Here is a 23,357-nt window from a genome sequence, read left to right as displayed (position 1 = left end):
GAGACCTTTATGGTCCATATCTAGGTTGGATGCGGAAAAAAAATCATAATAAATGAACAAATAAAAACTATAATAATAAATAAAATACATAAATGCATAGGTATAGTTAAAAAATAAACAAACAGGTAAATAGTAAGTAATAATAAATTGACATATAACTAATAATAAATGAGAATCAAACAGACAAATGATAACAAAACAAAAACAAATAATGTAAATGATAATCATTACAACATTTTGCTTAGGTGTTTATCTAAATGATTCTTAAAGCTTCGAACGGAACTACATTGCACTGCCTCTGCAGGAAGTTTATTCCATTCATCAACCGCACCGTTGGCGAAGTTGTTCCTACCCACTTCCAAATTTAATCTATTTCCGGACAGTTTGAGACCATTGTTTCTTGTCTGATTCTCTTATGTCCTCCTCACAGCACTACTTCATGCTGGTACCCATTGTTATCCATTGTCAGTCCCCTTACCTCTCATTCTTCAGTGTAACACTGAAATTACCCCTGGGTCAAATCAAAGGAGAACAGCACACACAATATTGTCTCATATTTACCCATTTTTTTTTCCTACCTCACTCCTCTACTCATAACTCCTGCATTAATTTCTGTCATCACAATCTATTTATTGGTTAAACAGTCATGATGACATACACATCTGACTTGAACCAACATTCACCTCTAACATCTTTCTTTCCATACTTATGTTTTCACACGAGAAAACACCCACAGTAATAACTATTATCTCTAAATTACACTCATTTCCTGAAATCATGGAATGATTTCATGTTTCAACAATAAAGTTATATCATTATATTTTTCATTGATATAATGACATTCCAAGTAAAAATACATGTATATCCTACAATCCACTAAATGCTTATCAGGTACATACCACCTTCACAATGGCAAGGAAAATGAAAGACACGACTGTTTTCTAATAATGACATTTATGACCAGTAAAATTTTGCGACATTTGTCATCTTCATAAAACATACATACTGTATACTGGACAAAAATACAAAACAATATCTGTACAATATATTACAAATGAAAATAAAATGAGATTTATAAATGTTTGTGTATATCCATATTAAAACTCTAGCTGCCCAGTGCCATCGTCCTTAGCTCTGCTTCTGAAACAAGGAAGGCTCAGTCAAACACACCCCTTAAACCCTGCCACACTCATAGTACCTATCCTGTACTTTATCAATCATCACCATACATCATTAAATCTCAGTACAATAAAGTTTTCTGGCTAGAACTGAGTGAAATGTGAGTGCAGGGGCCCACTAATTAGGAGTGTGAACAGGGCTGGGCCTACGCCTAGTCCATCTACACTTGTCTTTTAAGTCTTACTGTAATAAATGAAAAAAGAAGAAAAAAAGAAAAATATATTTATATATATTTATATAATGATAATCATAAGACAAGCTACACTATTTCATCAATTCATTTACTAGGCTAATGGTCAGGTTATCCAGTTTTCAAGACTATATAAGCATACATACAGCTGACAATAATTCAATTATGCAAATGGTACAAACCAGGAACAAATGCCTTTCTTGCTTCAGGCAAATTAAAAGCCTGGAACTCAAATGCCACACAAAGGAACTTAGGCTTGCAGCACAAAAGGAACACCAACAACAACTCCATTAAAACCTCTCCCACTGAAAAACTGCTGCATGAAGCCAAACAAGCAAACTGAGAAGCTAAGGAGTTGCATTCCATGGCAGGGGCAAGCTATTAATGTTTGTAAAGGTTGTGGCAGACGGAAGGATAAAAGGAGGATGAGGAAGAGGATGATGAGGAAGAGGAAGAGGAGGAGGAGGAAGAGGTGAAGGAAGAAATGGCAGAGGCAGCAGCAGCGGCAGCAGTCGTGAGGATGTTCTTCTGGTCAGACCCCAGATTTGTACTCACTTTGTGCTTGGGGCAAAGGGACCTGAAGGAAACCTGGTCCAGGGTCCAACCATTGACGAGTGCACAGGGGACATGGGTGAGCACCGTGCACCCTTTGCCCAAGCACCCAACCATGGCACCTGTCTCTCCACACTGCACACATACCTGTAATGGAATAAATCTTGTGATTAAACATTATCACAACTATACATCTTTTATTACTGATGAACTCCAACCCCTCCCTATCCACCACTATGCATTTTCTTTATTAGTTTTCTTGGTCACTTTATTCTGAAATCAGGTAAATCAAGAGAGCAAGTAAATGTCTTGGGGGATTAAAAAGTTTCATGAGAAATATGCATCTAGGAATGGATGCAAAGAGATTTTTAATATCAAAGACCTGACAGTGAAAATAACAAAAAAATAAACATTCAAAGATCAATGGCGAGCATAGGTTTTGATCAACTATGTTAAACTTTCATCATTGTCCACAAACAGTTCTTGAGAACCAAAATTAACTATGCTTCTACAATATTGTTACTAACAATCATGAAAAAAAACACCCTACAAAACTACACAAAATAATCCATCAAGACACGTAACAGGATGCACAAAACCACCCTAAGAGAATACCTACTTACAGAAACCAAAATTGTCCCTACACAATATCACATGAAGATAATACAAGGGAGGTAGCCAAAAAACAAAGTCATAGAAACCACTCCCACCCTTTCCATCCCCTACGTACTCCATTCCCCTCTACCTTCTTCCCTCCCTCTTATCTTGGCACCTCCTGGATGACGGGTCATTCCTGCATCTAGTCCACTGCCCTAGGTTGGAAGCAGTGTTGCAAGACACAGCACACCCACAGCAAGGCCGCTTCATTAAATCAACAACCCCCCCCCTCCATTCCCTCATGCAGAAAAGGAGAAGATAGGGAGAAATCCCTTCAGGCTGTATCAATTTATTTCTCACACATACTCCCTCACCCCCCCATCCCTTACCCACTCCACCTCATGCATCACAGCATCATCCATACACAACCATTCTCCATTCACCCCTATCTTCTGTCCTCTCCCATCCTTCCTCAACAGACATTCCCCACTTTCCCAATGTCCCTTTTACCCCAGCCATCATCTCATCCTATGTTGACCCCTCATATTCACTCCTTCCAACTCTGCCTTCCACACCTCTTTTACTAGTCTTTCTCCACTCATTCTTTCCATATGTCCAAACCATCCCAATACTCTTTCATCAACCCTATCTCACCTCCTCATTTCTCACTCTAACCAGCCTAGTAACCCCTATTATACTTCTCAGGCTCCTCATCTCGAACGCATTCAAACTTCTCCTCTCTTCCTCTGTTATCTTCCATGTTTCTGCCCCATACAGTGCTATTGGCACAATCACTCCTCCATACAACCTCCTCTTAGCATCCATTCCCATGTCTCTCATTACACTTTTTAATCCCATACATACATATATACAAAGGCTTTCTTCCCCTTTACATGGGAGGTAGCCAAAATAAAAACAAAGGCATAGAAACCACTCTCACCCTACATACTCCACTTCCCTCTACCCTCTTCCCCCCTTTTATCTTGGGACCTCCTGGATGACAGGTCATCCCTGCATCAAATCAAGTGCCCTTGGTCAGAAGCAGTGTCGCAAGACACAGCACATCCACAGCTACGCTGCTTCATTAATTCGGCAACCCCTCCCCCTCTCAATCCCCAAGGCATTTACTTGCTTCTCTCAATCTACATTCTACCTACACACACACACATACTTACATGTATACTACCTTGACAAGAATTACAATTAAAATAAAAAATAAAAATTGGTGGGCTGAGATGTCCTGAGAAACTATTTGTGGGTTTTGCAATTTTGTGGAAAGGTCTGTGATCCCAGGGTCTCCCAATATTGAAGATTTACTGTATTACAATTACATGAATACACACACAAAAACAAAGTTTAACTTACTGAATCCTGTGAAGAAGTGATGGCTTCCTCAAGGCCGCATAATTTGCTGTTAACAACATGAACACATGGTGCCCATAATAAACACGCTTCATGTACCCAGCATTCTGTTCCCTGGTATATCTGTGGGCCAGCTGGGGGCTGTGAAACGGTATTCACGCGCACGTGAGGCCCGACACCTGACGTGCCCATTGATGGGTCTGTAGAGGTGTTTGGGTAATGTGATGTCATCACAGTTTCCCTTGGGCCTCGACCCTGCTGCAGCTGTAAAAGGAGCAGAATTATAAATAAACCCTAATATGTTCTTCAATGGGTACTTGGTTGGAAGGATGAATAGATAGATGAATAAGTGATGGTGCAAATGTATAATGTAAAGAACAGTCTACATCTGAAAACATTTCCACATCACAGTTCAAAATTCAATAATCTTCTATACAATAAATGGTCAAATAAATTAATCTTAGCATAACTCCCCAATAACTTTTGATCATTTTTATGTATCTGATGATGGGAGTGAGGTTTTCTCTCCTGTTACTTATCCTGGTTTGTGATCATGCAGCCTCTCCACCACCTTGTTTCCCGCCTAAGAAGAATGAGGCAAGATCTTGAAGCAAAATTCTTCAGTAGGCTGAAGGAGAACCAATTGCTGCTTCACCATCTCCATATGATACCCCTGGGTTTGACTTCTATTTGGAAGTTGATGCCAAAAGTGAGGCAGCAACTAAGACTGACAGTATACTCAGTTAATGTAACACTTTTTCCTCCCATTAATAGGTAATAGCTTCATTCTTCCTACTAACAAAATCCTCTATTGATGGTGTAGGATGAGGGGGGCAAGAGAAAGTGATATCACACAGGAGGTGATGCAGGCCCAATGGTCACTCTATAATAGGGTTAGGGGCACTAAATTTTGGTAGCAGCCTGTATGACCGAGTAGCTGTTATTAGGATCCAGCCTGTTCATCCTACATGGGGAAGAAGCTAGAAAAGATGCCACAAACATGACCCTATTACCCCAAGCTTGCCCGAGGAGCTGACAGCTTAGCAAGGTCATCCAAATGCATCATGAATACCAGTAATAATAACCAAACAACACCAACCATAAGAAGGGAGCAATTTTCATTTTCAAGCCACCACAAATATACCCTATTTTTCATACTAGCATTGATCAATTCCACATCAGTCTCTTCCAAACTCCATTATAAAGGTAAATAGGCTAGAATGTTTTCTCATAGGCAGATGACTCGACAACAGTAACCCAACACAGTAAATACAAAGTAGCAGCAATGAACACCCAAACCTACTTGTACAAACTGGAACAATGGCTCAAAAACAACAGAATGGAGGCTTCACCCAAGAAATCAATAGTAACACTGCTCACCTGCAACAACAACGAATCAAAAAACCATCCCCTAGTAAAATTAAATGGCCAAACCCTTCCTATGGAAAGGAACCTAAAAATTCTGGGTCCAACATTTGATATCCACATGGCATTCATCCCACATACCAAGAACCTACCAACGGCCAAAAACCAACAAGAAAACAAACCTTATGAGATTACTGCACCAGGTTGGACTCCATTGTATAGTTATTTAATACCTGTAATATGGTTGTCTTAGACCTACAAGAGGCTGCACTGCTTGAGCCCTTGTACTGTGAGAGGAGAAAGATGCACCACCCTTTCCCTCTACATACAGACTACACAGCAGAACAACCACACACACCAAGAAACATTAAATCAACACCCAAAGACCTGTATCACACACAGATACTTTCTTCTCTTCCTCCACAACCACCAAATACCAGCCTCCGGAAACAGATTCATAATCATATCACTCACTGCTCCATTAACACACTGAAAGACAACACACTGCTGCATGCCAGACCCCCTGATATCCACCCTTCTGAATCCTCTCTCCCACGAAAGGACAGAGTCCACCTGGCCAGACTGCGGTGCGGCCACCACCCAGCACTTCTAAGCTACCAGAAGAGGCTGGATGACCGCATTGTGAACAGCTGCCCAGGATGTAACACTTCACCCCATACCATACAACACATAATGGAAGACTGCATTATACACAATCATGCATGCAAACAACACAACATACACTCTATAAAGGATTTGTGGGAAAACCCAGTTTCGGCTGTGGCATTCCTTGGGGAGACGGGACTGCTCAGACAGACAGTCTAGGGAACGACAACAACAACATACAGACAAAAAATCCTCACCTCCATAGGGAGATGTAGTCCTAAGCCAGTAACTGGTCTATGGACTAGGCCAGAAAAAAAAAAAAAAAAATGCACCAAAGCCACCTAAATAGAACATCTACAAAAATAAACCAAAATCCTTCCCACAAAACATTACATCAAAATGACAGGTAAATTGTTCTATGCAAGATACTTCAACTCTATTCACCTATATCACCCAACCACAACCAAATAAATTTAACAAAATAACCACACCAGTAGCATATTATTCAAATATCTGCAATTTACCATACCACCTATAAAAAATAAATAAAAATAATAATAATACATATACCAAGGGTTTTTTCCCCTTCACAAGGGAGGTAGCCAAAGTCAAAAGGCACAAATCCACTTTCACCCATTTCATCCCACATACTTCACTCCCATTCACCACCCCTCCCTCTTTTCTTGGCTCATCCTGGATGGTCATCCCTGCACATGCCCTACCCTGAATCAGAAGCAATGCAGCAAGACACTGCACATTCACAGCATGGCTGCTTCATTTAATCAATAACCCGCCCCCTCTCCATCCCCTCATGCAGAAAAAAAGATGGGGAGAAATCTCTTTGGGCTGTATCAAAATATCACTCACACAAACTCTCTCATACCCCCAATCCACCCACTTATCTTCCATACATCACAGCATCCTCCATATACAACCATTCTCCACTCATCCCTATCTTGTCTTCTCCCTTCCTTCTTCAACAGATATTCCCCTCTTTCCCAATGCCCCTTTTACCCCATCCACCCTTCCCATCCTTGGTCATCCCCTCATGCTCACTCCCTCCACCTCTACTTTCCACACCTCTTTTACTAATCATTCTTCACTCAATTCCAAAATAATACATACAAGCAGAGACCACGGTCAAAACAAGACGTGCTGGAATGAATGCTCTGAACCTGCTATTTAGCGATTCATGAACGAATGAATCTGAAAGCAAGCCTAGTTGTTTACAAAGATACAATGAAGGGAGAAGTGTATTTGCTGTGACCAGAATGTAACCGTCTTTGTACCTCCATTTTATCTTTTTCTTTTTTTATTACTATTTATTCTTTTTTATAAAAAAAAAATGGAAAGAAGCAAAGAAACTCCGAAAGACAAAGAACCAGCAAAAAGATGCTTGGAAGAAAGCAGAATAGCGACTCACTTGGTGTCATTTGAAAGAAGACGTGCCTTTCTCAAACACCAAGGGAGTACCAAAGATTTGAGTTTTTTCAGGGTTTGAAGGGGAAGGAAATATCATGGATAGAGGGTTAGAAATGGATAGAGATCCCAGGTATAGATAATGAGAGAGATATAAATAACATTTTGGATGAATTAATAGAACTCAAAAGCGAGTATAAAATAATGTACAAAAAAGTAGCTCTGCTACGGAAAGCCAATGAGGAGAATAACAGGAAAATGACTTAAAAAAGGAATTAAATAAATTAAAGGGAGAAAATGAAAGGTTGAAAAGTGAGGATATAAATACGAATGAGGCAATAAAAAAGGAGATAAAAGATCAAATGCAGGCAGTGACTGAAAAGGTGGGAGAAAAAATCAAAGAAAATGACTTACAGGAAATAAATAGTGGAAAGTTGATCAGGAATGTCAAAAAGTATCCTTTAAAGAAATAGTGGAGCAACATGTCAAGGAGAATCCCAAGGAAACGGTGATCCAAGTGATTAAAGTGAAAGGCAACTTAGTTTGGGAGACAGTGGATAAAAAAAGATGCATTGTAATCTATGGCATTAAAGAAGCATGATGTTCCTAGATATCAGAGGGAAAAGGAGGAGAAAGAGATTGCTAAGGAAATTCTGAAAGAATTACAAGTGGAAGGACAGGGTTTAGATAGGGAAATCGAGGAGACTTATAGAATGGGTAGATACTCTAAAGAAAAACAATACAGGCCACTGAAAGTAAAGCTTAGATCACAAACAATTGCAGAGGAAGTATTATCCAGAACAACGAAATTAGCAAATAGTGAACAATATAAAAATATATGGATAAAAAAGAAATGAGTGAAGAAAAAGTAAAAGAAAAAGAACTTAGAAACGAAGCGAATGGGGAAAAAAAATGAAACAGAATTTTTTTTTTTTTTTTTTGAGTGGTGGACCTGAGGGTGAGAAAATGGTATATAAGGAAAAAGGAAACAAAGCAGAAAAAGACAAATAGAAAGGAAATTAAAAATAGCTTATATCAATATAGATGGAATAACTTCAGGAATAAATTAATCAAATGATTATCTGGCCTTAGAAAAACCAGACATATTGGGAATAGTGGAAACTAAATCAAGGTGTACTCTACCACCCAACAAACAGTGTGTGCTAACACTATTCAAGATTTTAAGAAAAAACTTGATGCTGAAAGATAAAGACAGGTCACCACGAGCACAGCTCCCTTCCCGTATAATACAACTAGGTAAATATACCAACAGCTTTTTTCCCCCCATACATGGGAGGTAGCCAAAAAACAAAAGCATAAAGGCAGAGCATGCCGACAGAGACCTTTTGGTCCATAACTAGGTCAGATGCAGAAAAAAATGTACATACATATACCATAAATAAAAATTATAATAAAAATAAGAATAATTAAAACAAATAAATGCATAGGTGTAGTTAAATAATAAGCATATAAATAGTAAATAATAGTAAGTTGACAGACAACTAATATTGAATGAAAATCAAGCAAAAAATAAGCAAACAAACAATGACAAATAAACAAAAAATATAAAATAAATGGCAGTCATTACAGCATCTTGCTTAGGTGTTTATCTAAACAAATCTTAAAGCTTTGAACTGAACTAAAGTGTACTGCCTCTGCAGGAAGTTTGTCCCACTCATTTACTACACGGTTGGCAATGTTGTTTCTACCCACTTCCAAATTAAATCTATTTCCTAACAGTTTGACACCATTATTTCTTGTGCACTTTCACCCATTCCATCCCCACATACTCCACTCCCATTCATCCCCCTCCTTATCTCGACTCCTCCTGGATGTCCAAAATAATAATAATAAAATCACAAAAATATGTCCTGGTCTGGACTACATACCATTTCAAATACTTTTTTAACATATATTTTCCTGATTATATAGACATTTTCCAGCAAATATCCTTACCCCTGCTGCCTATTCATATTGTGGCATTAATGGTCTACATCTTGGAAATTAACAAAGAAAAACTAGAGTAATTGCTCTTATAGAATGGAAGCCTCACTCCCAAAATCATTAGCAACATTGCTTACTCCAGACAACCATGAATTGTAGAAATAAATACATTGCTAAACCCTTTGCTTTCAATACTCACATGATCTCCAGCCTGCATGTCAAAGATTTTACAGTTAAAATCATCAAGAATATGAATACATTAGAATAAATTGCAAGCAAGGGCTTTGAAGAACTGAAGGAAACATTAATCACACTCTAAAAACAATTCTTACAAGCTACACTTGACTATGTTTCCAGAGCTTAGTTCAACAATCAGGAAAACAACAGGCACATTATAAACTAAAAGATAAAGTATTGAGAATAATAACAGGATGCACCAAAAACACCCAACAGAACATCTGTGCACAAGAAAAAAAAAATCTTCCCCACTGAATATCATATAAAAATGATGGGTACACAATTCTATGCAAGAGCCCTCAACCCCCTACTCACCCTTCTTCTCATTACATCACAGAGGCACAACTAAACATTAGAAATAAACAAATATAACAATTAAATAAACATATAACATTCACACATATATCATAAAACAAGCTCTTCAAGACCACCAAACTACTACTATAAGCCAGTGACACAGAAACTATTCCACGCCAATACATTGCAGACAAATTCAAAAGTTTCTTCCCCAAACTTGAAAAGGCCCTACAACCAGGGCTACTATGGGGTTGTTGGTTTCCAGTCAGTGAAACTCAAGACAATAATTATCATTACAGTATTACACACGTGCCTTGACTTACAAATAATCTACTTACAAATTCTTAGACATGAAAGTTCTGAACTGCAAGTTAAAATTGGAGCTGGAATGTTATTTTTGTATGTCCATCACAAGTTGGTCTGTAATTTTTGCTATCATTTCTGTATTCTGACATCTTTCAAACATGTTTATTAATGGTACTTTTCCATTTTGATAAGACAAAAATACTACTTATGTCATCACTTAAACAATATGCATTTCATCAATTTTGCCACTGATATAACAGTACTCTAAATCCCAGCCAATATCTGGTAATACTTTACCTAACCAAGGGCATCTGAAAACTACTGATGGTGTTTTAATGGCCAGACTAATGGTGATACTGATCAAATGAATTTTGTTTACAATGCAATAGCAAGAGTACTCCCATTAATATCACTGTCATTGCTATATAAACAATATATGCTTGGCTAGTATTGGCATTGGTATTCTGTAAAGCTAAGCCAATATCTGGTAATACCTAAACTAAGCCTTTGAAAACTATGTAGATTGAGATCTCATGTTAGCAACAATACCACTGGCAATACTATCAAACATATTTTGTTTATAAAGCATTAGTGACTTTTTCTTACTTTACATAACCTACTCTACTGTTAAATAATCATACTGCATAATTTATACATCTATGTTATATATAATTATGTGATGTTTAGAGTAAGGAACAACTTATGAACGAGCTTTCTGACAGCAATTAGTTCAGAAACCTGTATTACCATCATTATAAATTGCTAGTTGATGGGGTGGAAAATAAATATATAAAATACAAAGATGTGTTCAACTTATATCTAATATCCACTCATTTTTCCATTGTAATGGATATGAAAACCTACAATTAATCTCTCCCAGTGAGAGTGGAAAAAAATAAAAAATAAAATAAAATTCAGTAGCATAAGAAATATCAAACCTCAATAAACTTTCATAACACAACTGCTTTTTGCTCATGCTATTTGAAATAGCAAAATAAGAAAATATTAAATGTGACAGATAACAATGCAATATATCTAATTTGAATGAACTAAAAGCATTCTTAAATCTAAAGCCAATTTTCTTATAAAACAGCAGAAATACAAAACATTTACAAGTACTGTACTATTACATATACCAGCTGACTTATGAAAACAAGATACATAGAGAAGCATCTAGTAAAATGAAGCAATTTATAGCTAATTAAAAACAAATTCCTACACTTACATTTGCATGATAACTGTTTACTCACTGCCAAAGGCCATCACAGAAAGGCACTACACAACACAGAGAGGAACCTATGGGAAAGGTCAAGGCAAAACTAGAGTCAGGGTCTCAGGGATGAGGAAAGACCATGTAGAGGAACAAGGCTGCAACAGAGCTGGGTACATGAAACAGGAAATAGAGTAAGGATTTGGTAAAATGTGGAAAGGGACAGATTAAACTGGAAAGGGAATATGGCAAACCTTAGGTCTGGAGCATAGCAAAAACAACAGGACTAAGCAGAACCAAGGGAAGGTACAAGGCAAAACTAAGGTAAGGAACAAGGAAACTTGGGTATGGGGACAAGGCCTTGATTGCTTACCAACATCCGCGCTGGGGTGGCGGTGGGGACAAACCTCCAGGGCGGGGAGGAGCTGCCTGGATCACACTGATGGTGGGGGACAAGTCATCAAATGTAAAACTTCCCAGTTATGAACTTGGGCAGTTGTAGCAAGAGGTAAAGCGGATCTACACTGATATCACCTACCAGTATTACTGCTTAACTTCATTACTACCCATGACCTATCACACACAACTCATTTCAAACCATCCCTACAATTAAAGATGGGATTAATAACACTATTACAACTACAAGATTTGATATAAATGTTATATACTCGTACATACTAGATATACATCTCTCACACAGACAGACAGACACACAAATTAGAGAATAGGAGACATGACCTAATGAGCATTGCTCCTTTCCTCTATACTACAATCAAGTAAATACAATTACGTAAATACACACACACACACACACACACACATACACAGACTTTACTGTACTGTATATAAACATTGACATATATATGCATATACACCACTGAGGCTAGGTATAATAAAGTATGATAAACTGAAGACTTTGAGATGGGACCCAAACAGCATTACTCCATTCCTGTACAATACAATTAGGTAAACATATAAATGCATGTGCTGTTCATGCCACTGCATACAGTCCAGTAGCCTTAAAATTCGTGGCACACAACTTGCCTTTGTCCAACCCTTGTCTATCTTGAAGACATCTTAATAAAAAAAATGAATAAATAAAAAAAATTATGAGCAGCCATATATAAAAAACAATACTTATCCTAGAACATGACATTTTCCCTGAAAGTCCCTTATCTCATGAGTCACTTTTCATATTCAAACTAAACACAGCACTGATTATCATGATGTATACATTCTTTTATAATAAAGTTCTCATAAATTATCCATTCCAATGGAGCCCTATGTGGCTCAGGGGTACTATTAGTTTCATGTATGAGTGACCTGAGTTTGAATCACCAAGGAAAAAATTGGATGCTAGAATACTTATTATTAAATGTTTATACTCTGCAAAGTTTGCCTGATGCTTTCAAAAGACAATACAGTACTACCTCTCATTAACGGACATTAATTAGCTGTGATTGCGGTGTTTTTGCTGTGTTTTCGGTGTTTTTAGTGCTGTTGCTTAGTGCTGTGCAATCACTATGCCACTCAAAAACCACTCCAAATCAACGGATTATTCACATCAACGGACACCGTTACCCCCCTTTTAGTCCGTTAATGAGAAGTAGTACTGTACACACATGCAAAGCCTGTCCAACACCTTCCGACCATATGCACAATATGGATGAAGAGTCATTCCCATCCCAATTACATTACTTAGGTCACGGGCAATGTAGCAAAACCGAGTACTTCCACAACAGGGCCTGACAGCCAGAGCAAGCTTACCACCACCACTTCATATGGATATAAACAAGAAAATCCCTTTGGGCCATGTCATCCTTTCCATTCACAATCCCCCTTCATTTACTTGTACCTTTTGCATCACCTTTCTTGCTTCACAAATATGGATTAATGACAGGTACAGTACAGTGGAACCTCGGGTGACAAACCTGATCTGTTCCACGACTGTTCTTAAACAGAAATACTTGCTAACCGGGACGATTACGGTAAATATGCCAAGGCACTTCTGAGCCAGCAGGACTATATGTACGGGTGTATGCACATGTTCACACCCCAAAGTAGTGTTCATTAACAGATGCAAAAAAAACTTTTTACACAGCTGATTTGTTCATTAAATGGGGCATTTGTTATCCAAGGTTCAACTGTACAGGACTTGTTTTTAGATGTTCTGCAAGACGGACAGTAGATCTACCCATTTTCAAAACCACATCTAAACCCCCTCCTCTCCATCAGGATGTGCAGCCCTACAGTCTCCATGTGGTGGTTTGATGATGAAACAGCATCATTTTGTACTGGCAATGATACTAGATTGTAGTATCACATGCATGGGCCCCTACTCAAGAGGAGTGAAACTATAACATCATTAAATCTTGTTGGGGTAATGCTTTTCTTATCTGGAAACTAATGTATGGCATGACCCCTCTGACCCTCAAAGGAACAAGGGTCCATTCAGTGAGGGCCAGATGTTCCAAAAGGCATGTTGGAGTCCTTATGTTATTGGTCCACATATTATATACAGAAATGAACTATGCCAATCATAGATGCTGAGGACAACTAGGTCCACCCTTGAGGAGGAGCTTTAGCCCTTTCGGAGGTGTCATCATAAGCTAACAAGTAAAGAGAAGTCAGTCTAAGTTAATCTAAATCTGAGTGATATTGCTTACACTACCATGAACCTAAGAAATTTACAACAGTCAACTCTCTCACTGAACAAAACCTTAATTGGCCCCACATCTGATCCACACAAAATCATCAGCTGATACAAAGATCTCGCACTGAAGGCAAACAAGGAACTGGACATGCTTAGAATTGTTGCAGAGGATTTAGACAGCAGAAACACTTTATTTGAACAATCATAATAAATACATATTTGAACAATCATAATAAATACATTTAACTATCAATCCACAGCATGATATCCAATGAATCAATTGCTGCCTTGAGTTTCAAGGACTGGAAACCTAGCCCACAGCAGTTGGCAATGGTCCTTGGTCTCTATCTCTCTGGGAAGATACCTTTGACTGCTGTTTGAATTGTATCAGTGTGGGTCAGTTTCTATGTCACTGGCTGAAAATTATGGAATGGTAATGGTCTTGTGTTAACAGGTAAAGGAAATTTGGACTAAGCTGATAAAGAGAGCTCCTATGACCTGTCCTACATACAATACAAAACAAAGACTAAAAAATAACATCTGGTTGCACCAAACAACACTAACAGAACATCACTCAGAGGCCAAAATCCCTCAAAGAGTAGCACATGAGATGGGACCAATGATGGGGACTTGCATGCAGTGGTCCTGTGAGATGGACAGTAAAGCTGCCCGTTTTCAAAATCTGTCAACCCCCTCACATCCATCAAGAGGTGTAGCTGACACTCAAGTTTCTGGAAGGGGGACTTAGATCTCTCTCTACCAACTTCTGTATTTCTTTCACTTTTTCACATACGGAGAGCTAACAAATGGTGACTACTTCCCTCCCCTACAATTTTCAGCTGGCAATATAGAAACAGTCCCACACTAATAGTGCATAGACAATAGCCCAACATTTCTTCCCAGAGAGATCTGTGGGAGGGACCAAGGACCTACTGTGGGGTTACTGATCCTCCACTTAGTGAAACTTGAGAGGGAGGAAAAAGGAAAGGAAGATGGGAGGAGATGGGGGGAGGGGGGAGAGAGAGAGACACACACACAGAGAAAACGAGGAAATAAAAATCATGGGCACACAGTTCTACACAGGAGCCATAAAACCTAACCACCCTTCACGTTACATAAAACCAGCCTACCAAAACAACTTAAAAGGAACCCCAGCAGCATCTTAATCGTGAAACAAACAATTCTAAGCAAACTACCAAATTCTATACTTCACCAAACTCTGCTAAAATTCAACCCAGCAAAGAAATCACTCAAGACATTGGCATGCACAAGTTCAGGTCACAGCCTTATATTAATACTGTGCCAACAAAGAACTGGCCTAGCAACATACACCAATTGTTCTAGATATCACCAGCACACAGAAGAGACAGATCACATTCACTGTCCTACACTCTCATTCCAAACAACACAAAATCACTTAAGTAAGCAATTCATGGGCTGAGCTTGTGGCCATGGGTGGTTTCCTGAGGGCCACAAGTCTCCTGTACGAGAATTGGGTCAATGGAATGAATGTTATCATTTCAAATGGTACTTATCTTCAATAATGTGTTCTGACTGTTACTTTATGCATTTTCTTCATATATGAAAAAAATTTACATTGAAAATTGCACTGGACAATATCCAGCTGCATTCAAAGTATGTAAACCACAGGACAAGTGACACGAGTTTATTCAAGATGTATTCCTAAAAGGAATCCAAGTTGAGTACTTTGGGTTTGCATTTACAGTACGTCCTTGTTATACGGTAAATATGCGTTCCTGAAAACCTTACGGCAAATTGAAATTACCGTATATCGAACCCATTATAACATGTAATAATAGAATATGGCAGATGTACCTTCTCCCTGCTCTTTCCTCTTCAAAATATCTAGCGGTTACCGTATCTGTAAATTTTTCTTACCGTAAATAGAATCGTGGGTAATAATTACCAAATACTGTAATTGTGAAGTTACCAGATAAAGTTACTGTATAAGGAGGACTCACTGTACCATCTTTGCTGCCCACCTGTCATTTGTCGAGTGAGGTAGTTTAATGGATTGGTCAAGGGAAAGGCCCATGCATGTGTTCTATTTTCACTTCAGACGCTACTAATTAATTCTGCACACAATTAGAGCAACCACCACCACTACCATGATCAAATTATCAAACTTTATTACTGGACAGCCATGCTCCACTTCCCCAAACACCGTATTTGCCACATTTAAGTTTCCGTGGTGGAATTGGGCCTAAAATCTATTAAATCCAATTAGTTATTGGCTGTAAATGAGCTATCAAGTTATCATCGGGAGTGGAAAAGTCAATGTTCATTTTCAATCACAAACATGAATAAGTAGCTAACTAATTAACAAATTAAAGCACCTTTTCCTTCACCTCCTCCTAAACCAAATCTTACTGCTTCCCATCCAGTTTGATGCTGCGAGGTATCATAATTATGAGTAGTTCTCAACATTCTCTATATTCAAGCACTGATTTGTAGTTCTCTGGTTGTGGTGGTGGATGCTCTATGTGCACACATATGTAGTCACACAATCACACACACACAGACTTGGACAGAGTGATCATTCCAAAATGTTTGAAGACACAAAGAAAAGATTAATTGAATTACTGAAAGAAGCAGGAAACATAGTAATTATGGGTGACTTTAACTCAAAAGAAATGTGTTGGGAAGAAATGACAGTGAAAGGTGGAGAGGACCTTTGGGGAAATATACTACTGGATATGACCATTGAATACACAATGACTCAATGGTTAAAGGAAAATACCAGATAAAGAAACAATGAAGAACTCTTGAGACTAGATTTAATATTTACACCAGAGCCTGAAATTGTGGATAAAATGGAATACAAGACACCACTTAGGAAGAGTGGCCACATACTAATAGAGTTTGAACTAAAAGAACAAATTGATTGGAGAAGAAATGAGAAACATAGAAAAGGAAGAATAATGTACAACAGAACAGATTTTGAGAAACTCGGAAAATTCTTTCAAAATGTAAATTGGGAAAACTTCTTAAACGAAGAAACAAATATGAAAGAGAAACAGAACATATTAAAAGAAACTTATGAAGAGGGAATAGACAAATATGTACCAAAGCAGAAGCAAGAAAGGGTGTACATTGAGTGCTGGTAGAAAAAAAGAGAGTAAGTAGTAAATATACATCAAACTAAGAAATGAATACGTAAAAATATGCGGGGAAGAAAAAGAGAAACTATGAAAAAGACATAATAGAAAAAATGTAAGGACCAACCTAAACTATTCTACAGGTATGTGAATGGTAAACTACTAGAGAAACAAGAAATAGTGAAACTACGTCAAGGGAATGATGAATATATTGATGAAGAAATGGCTGAAATTATGAACAAAATTTTTAAATATGTATTCACAATTGAAAGTACACAAAATTGGGATTAAAGACAGAGAGATACCCCCAACCCAAATGAAAGAAATAACTGACACAGAAGGAAATAATGGACCAAATAAACCTTAACATCAGAAAATCACACTGCCCAGACGGAATTGCAAATTGGATATTAAAACAATGTATAGATGAACTAATGGACAAAATATATAAGATAATTGATTACTCACTCAAAGAAGGAAAGGTACCACAAGATTGGAAAAATGCAAATATTGTACCAATATATAGGGGGGGGGGACAAGGAAAATCCAACAAACTATAGACTGGTCTCCCTTACAAGTAGAATAGCAAAAATACTTGAAAAAATGATCAAAAGTAGATGGATTAAACATCTGGAAGAAAATGATATACTGACTCCATAACAATTTGGCTTTAGACACAGAGGATTATGTGCCACTAACTTGATTTGCTTTACTCGAGGCTAATAGATATAATGTAAGAAAAGGATGGATGGACTGATTGTGCTTTTCTAGATTTACAAAAAGCATTTAAAGAATACCACACAAAACGCTACAAAGAAAAATCAAAACAATAGGTGTACAAGAAAAGTTATTGAAATAGATGGAAGATTTCTTGAAAGGGAGAAAAATGAGGATGGTACTTAGAGACAAAAACTCGACCTGGGAAGAAATGATAAGTGGAGTCTCACAAGGTTCTGTATTGGCTCCAATAATGTTTGCCATATATATAAATAACATGGGTGAAGTTGTGGAATGTTATATGAACTTCTTTGCAGATGATGCAAAACTATTAAAGAAAGTAAGTACAAAGGAAGACTGTGAATCACTACAGAAAGACCTGGATAAAGTCTGGGAATGGAGTCAAAAGTGGGAAGTGAACATCAACATCAAGAAATGTAGTATAATGGAGTTTGGAAAAAGTTAAAATAGAATATCAGGCCAATACAAAATTGGTACAAAGGAAGTAAATAAAGTTAGCTTGGAAAAGGACCTAGGATTTATTATTGGCAGACATGTCACCTGACAAGCATATCAACAAAATAGTCGGAGAAACCTTCAATTTACTAAGATCAATGAAAGTGGCCTTTGACTACTTGGACGAGGAAATGGTAAAGAAAATATTAGTCGCACTGATAAGACCAAGACTGGAGTACGCTGTGACACTATGGACACCCAGTACAAAAAAGAATATAAAGAAATTAGAAAGAATCCAATGAGCAATGACAAAGATGGCACCAACACATTCTAAATTGACATATGAACAAAGGTTGTCCAAACTGGAACTACCAACCCTGGAACAAAGAAGAGAAAGAGGAAATCTACTGGTCATTTACAGAATTATGAAAGGGATGGAAATCCTCGACAGAGAAGATTTATTAAAGTGGGATAAAAGAAAAACAAGAGAACATGGAAAGAAACTTAAAAAGGATAGTTATAGAAGAGGTTTGAAAAAGAACAGTTTCCCACACAGAGTGGTAGATGTCTGGAACAAACTGGATGAGGCAACAGTGTGTGCAAAAACTATACAAGAATTTAAGAACTAGATGCTGAAAGATATAGAGATGGGTCACTATGAGCACAGCTCCCTTCCCATATAATACAACTAGGTAAATACACACACACACACACACAAAACTATGTAGATACACACACACATATACACACTTCAGTGTTGGTATTTGGAGAGGGCAGATGTGTGACCCAGTCCTAAGGAATCAAGGAAACAGCTAGCTAATGTATTGAGGGATAACAGTGTAGAATAACATAGGAAATGAACAGGTAATGTTTTATTGGAGAGTGGTAGCTTAGAAAGTGAGAGGCGGTTCACAAAGAAAGTAGAGGGAGGGAAGGAAGGGAGAATGATGTGAGAGTAATAGAATGATAGAGAGAGAGAGAGAGAGAGAGAGAGAGAGAGAGAGAGAGAGAGAGAGAGAGAGAGAGGAGAAAGAGAGAAGAAAGGAGAAAGAGAGAGAGAAGAGATGAGAAAGAGAGAGAGAGAAGAGAGGAGAAAGAGAGAGAGAGAAGAGATGAGAAAGAGAGAGAGAGATGAGAAAGAGAGAGAGAGAAGAGATGAGAAAGAGAGAGAGAGGAGATGAGAAAGAGAGAGAGAGGAGAAAGAGAGAGGGGGAGAAAGAGGGAGAGAGGGGGAGAAAGAGAGAGGGGGAGACAGAGAGAGAGAGAGAGAGAGAGAGAGAGGGGGGGAGGGGGGGAGAGAGAGGGAGAAAGATTTCAGGTCCATTACCACTACCCATTAGCTGGCAACACAGACTCCAAACCACTGAGAATTTACGTATAATTGAAGGCAAAGTGCAGAGCTCCAGAAACATAATCATCACCCTGTTGAATCTTAAACAGCACCAAGCCTGGAAACATTGCATGCTCTGGTGGCAGCCAACTTTGGTCTTGCTGCCAGGCATACAAAAAAAAATATCTTGCTCGCTCGGGATATTGAGGGCGAGGAACTTCCAATTTGTGGCATAAGTATTAACATAAGCATTATTGCATCCAAACTTATGGCAGCTATTGTGTGTGTGTGTATATATATATATATATATATATATATATATATACACAAATATACTGCATATATATATATATATATATATACATATATATATATATACATATATTACTTATTTCTATCCCTACAGGTTCAAGTAGAACATATTCTTTACCACAGTTCCCACTTGTACCTGGTTGGAATTTTTATTTTATGCTTGCTGGCACCTTTCATTTTACTTCTTTGACCATCACACCCCTTCAAATAATAATAATAATAAAAACACCCTCTCTCTTATCTTGCCAAGCACCTCCTGGATGATGGGTCATCCCTGCATTTTGCCCACTGCCCTGGGTCAGAAGCAGTGTCACAATACACAGCAAGGCTGCTTCATTAAATTGGTAACAACCTCCTCTCTCCATACCTTCGTGCAGAAATGGAGAAGACAGGGAGAAATCCCTTTGGGCAGCGTCAATTTATTTCTCACACATACTCCCTCACCACCCATCCCCCACCCACTCCACCTCATGCATCACATCATCCATACACACATCAGTCGGACACGGTCGGAGCAACACGCATTTTCGGAGCGCTGGCTTACGAGCGAAAATATAAACAACAAACGATCAGCGGCGGCCTTTTTGTTTATACGCGGAGTGGTAAGCTGTGCATTCGTGGTGAAACAATGTAGGTCGAATTTGTATCTCCGTTACTTTCTTTTTTCATTTTTTTTTTTATTGTTCTTAAAAATGGAAACCCCTAAATCCAAGGACGCAACTAAAAGAAGCCTGGAGGAAACTAAAATCGAAACTCCACTAGGAGTAGTGAGAAAAAAATCATGCTTCGCTTCAACACCAAGAGAATATCAAAGACTAGACGTAAGTAGATTTTCTGGGTTTGAAAGGGAAGGAAATGGATTATTAAGAATAGAAAATGACAGAGAACCCAGATACAGGAACATAATGAGGAGTAGAGATCTAAGTGATATCGTAGACGAACTATTAGAACTTAAAAGCGAATATAAGATAATGTACCAGGAAGTATCAAACCTAAGGAAAGCCAACGAGGAAAACAATAGGGAGATAGACGAGTTGAAAAAAGAATTAAAACAGCTTAAGGGTGAGAATGAGAGGTTGAAAAGTGAGGATAATAGTAGGAACGAGGTTCTGAAACGAGAAATCAAAAGTCAAATGAAAGAAGTGACCGAAAAGGTGGAGGAAAGAATTAGGGAGAACGACCTACAGGAAATCAAAAAACAGTGGAAAATTGAGAAGGAAAGTCAGGAAATATCTTTAAAGAAAATAATGGAACAACAAGTAAAAGATAATACAAAAGAAACTGTAATTCAGGTTATTAAAGAGAAAAGTAACCTAGTTAGGGACACAGTGGATAGAAAAAGATGTATAGTAGTCTATGGCATTAAAGAAAAGCACAATGTACCAAGATACCAGAGGGAAAAGGAAGAAAAAGAGATTGCCAAAGAAATACTAAAGGAGTTACAAACAGATGAGTTAGGCTGGGACAGAGAAATCGAGGAAACTCATAGAATGGGCAAGTACTCTAAAGATAAGCTATATAGACCATTAAAAGTAAAACTTAGATCGCAATCAAGTGTAGAAGAAATTTTAACTAGAACAATGAGACTAGCAAATAGTGAACAGTACAAAAATATATGGATCAAAAAAGAAATGAGTGAGGAAGAAAAAGAGAAAGAAAAGGAACTTAGGAATGAGGCAAATGAAAGGAATGAGAATAGAACTGAAAAAGAAAAGGAGGAGTTTTTTTGGAGAGTGATAGACATGAGGCTGAGGAAAAAGTACATAGAGAAAATGGAAACAAAGAAGACAGAAGGGGAGGAGGAGAAAGGAAACTAAAAATAGCTTACACAAATATAGACGGAATAATCTCAGGAATAAACGAATTAAATGATTATCTAGTATTAGAAAAACCAGACATAATGGGAATTGTAGAAACCAAATTAAAGTTCATACTAACACCCCACACTGTGGGACAAGGAGAATACAACTGTTGGACAAAGAATAGAAAGAACAAACAGGGCGGAGGAGTTCTAATTTTGGCCAAGAAAGATTTAACTGTAACAAAAATAACTGAAGGAAAAAATAATGTAGAATCAATTATAGTACAAGTCGAAGGTAAAAAAATTAAGAAAAGAAAATTTGCAGTGGTATATGTACCTCCTAAGACACAAGCCTGGTCAGAGAGGGATCATGCTGAGTTACTAGATGATACAAAGGAAGAACTAATTGAAACACTAAAGGATGGAGGAAATACAGTAATTATGGGTGACTTTAATTCAAAAGAAATATGCTGGGAAGATATGACAGTGAAAGGGGGAGAGAAACACTGGGGCAATGTACTCCTTGACTTGACCATTGAATACACAATGACCCAGTGGATTAGAGAAAATACTAGATATAGAGGAAATGAAGAACCCTCAATATTGGACTTAATACTTACAACAGAACCTGAGATAATCGATAATATTATTTACAAAACTCCGATAGGAAAAAGTGACCATGTACTAATAGAAATGGAATTGAAAGAACAACCAGACCAAAGCAAAAATGTTAAACATAGAATAGGAAGACCCATGTATAACAAAACAAACTTTGAGAAACTTAAAACATTCTTTCGCAATGCAAACTGGGAAAAATTCCAAAACGAAGATACAGGGATAGAAGAAAAATGGAACATACTAAAAGAAATTTATAATGAAGGAGTGGACAAATTCGTACCACAAAAAAAAATGGAAAAGGCATACATAAAGAACTGGTACAACAAAAGATGTAGTGAAGCAAAGGAAAAAAGGGACAAAGCTTGGAAAAAATGGAAAAGAGATAAGAAACAAAGCAAATGGCAAACATACATCAAACTAAGAAACGAATATGTAAAAATACGCAGAGATGAAGAGAGAAATTACGAAAAAAAGATAATAGACAAATGTAAAGAAGAACCCAAACTATTTTACAAATATGTAAATGGAAAACTGAAAAACAAACAAGAAATAGAAAAACTGGGCCAAGATAAAAAAGAATTTACAGAAGAACTGGAAATGGCTGAAATAATGAACAACCACTTCAGATCAGTATTCACAATAGAAAACTCGCCTAACAGTGAAGTTAGAGAGAGAGAATTATCCCCAGCAATGAAAGAAATAAACGTAACACAAAAAGAAATCAGTGATCAAATTAAAACCCTGGATGTCAGAAAATCACATGGCCCAGACAGAATAGCAAACTGGATACTGAAAGAATGCATGGGAGAATTAACTGACAAAATATATGATATAATTAAATCATCAATTAAAGAAGGAAAAGTACCATTGGACTGGAAAAAAGCAAACATTGTACCAATTTATAAGGGAGGTGATAAGGAAGATCCATCTAACTACAGACCGGTCTCACTAACAAGCACAATAGCAAAAATTTGTGAAAGTGTGATCAAAAACAGATGGGTTAAGTACCTGGAAGAAAAATCTATACTGAACCCAAATCAATTTGGATTTAGACAAGGGAGATCCTGTACAACAAATCTGATTTGCT

At 37.6% G+C, this 23,357-nt stretch overlaps 1 protein-coding gene across 6 annotated transcripts in view; it reads right to left on the bottom strand.

Annotated features, from left to right (window-relative positions):
- Positions 1–49: 49 nt before the first annotated feature.
- LOC143035806 (uncharacterized) overlaps positions 50–23,357 on the bottom strand; it is a 78,536-nt gene continuing 55,228 nt past the window's right edge. For 3 of the 6 annotated variants that reach the window (XM_076202780.1, XM_076202782.1, XM_076202781.1), the window contains exons 5-7: positions 11,638–11,703; positions 3,884–4,144; positions 50–2,068 (exon numbers count right to left, since the gene is read on the bottom strand). In XM_076202780.1, coding sequence (XP_076058895.1) covers positions 1,751–2,068; positions 3,884–4,144; positions 11,638–11,703 — 645 coding nt within the window. In that variant the 3' untranslated portion in view covers positions 50–1,750. The remainder of the gene's footprint in view (positions 2,069–3,883; positions 4,145–11,637; positions 11,704–23,357) is intronic. The other 3 variants (XM_076202786.1, XM_076202785.1, XM_076202784.1) reach the window with 3 other exon arrangements.

The sequence above is a fragment of the Oratosquilla oratoria genome, chromosome 19 (genome assembly GCF_046742065.1).
Source record: "Oratosquilla oratoria isolate Oo_2021 chromosome 19, ASM4674206v1, whole genome shotgun sequence".
NCBI lineage: Eukaryota > Metazoa > Arthropoda > Malacostraca > Stomatopoda > Squillidae > Oratosquilla > Oratosquilla oratoria.
The sequence above is the reverse complement of the archived record's forward strand: the minus strand, read 5'-3'. Positions and strand labels throughout refer to the sequence as shown.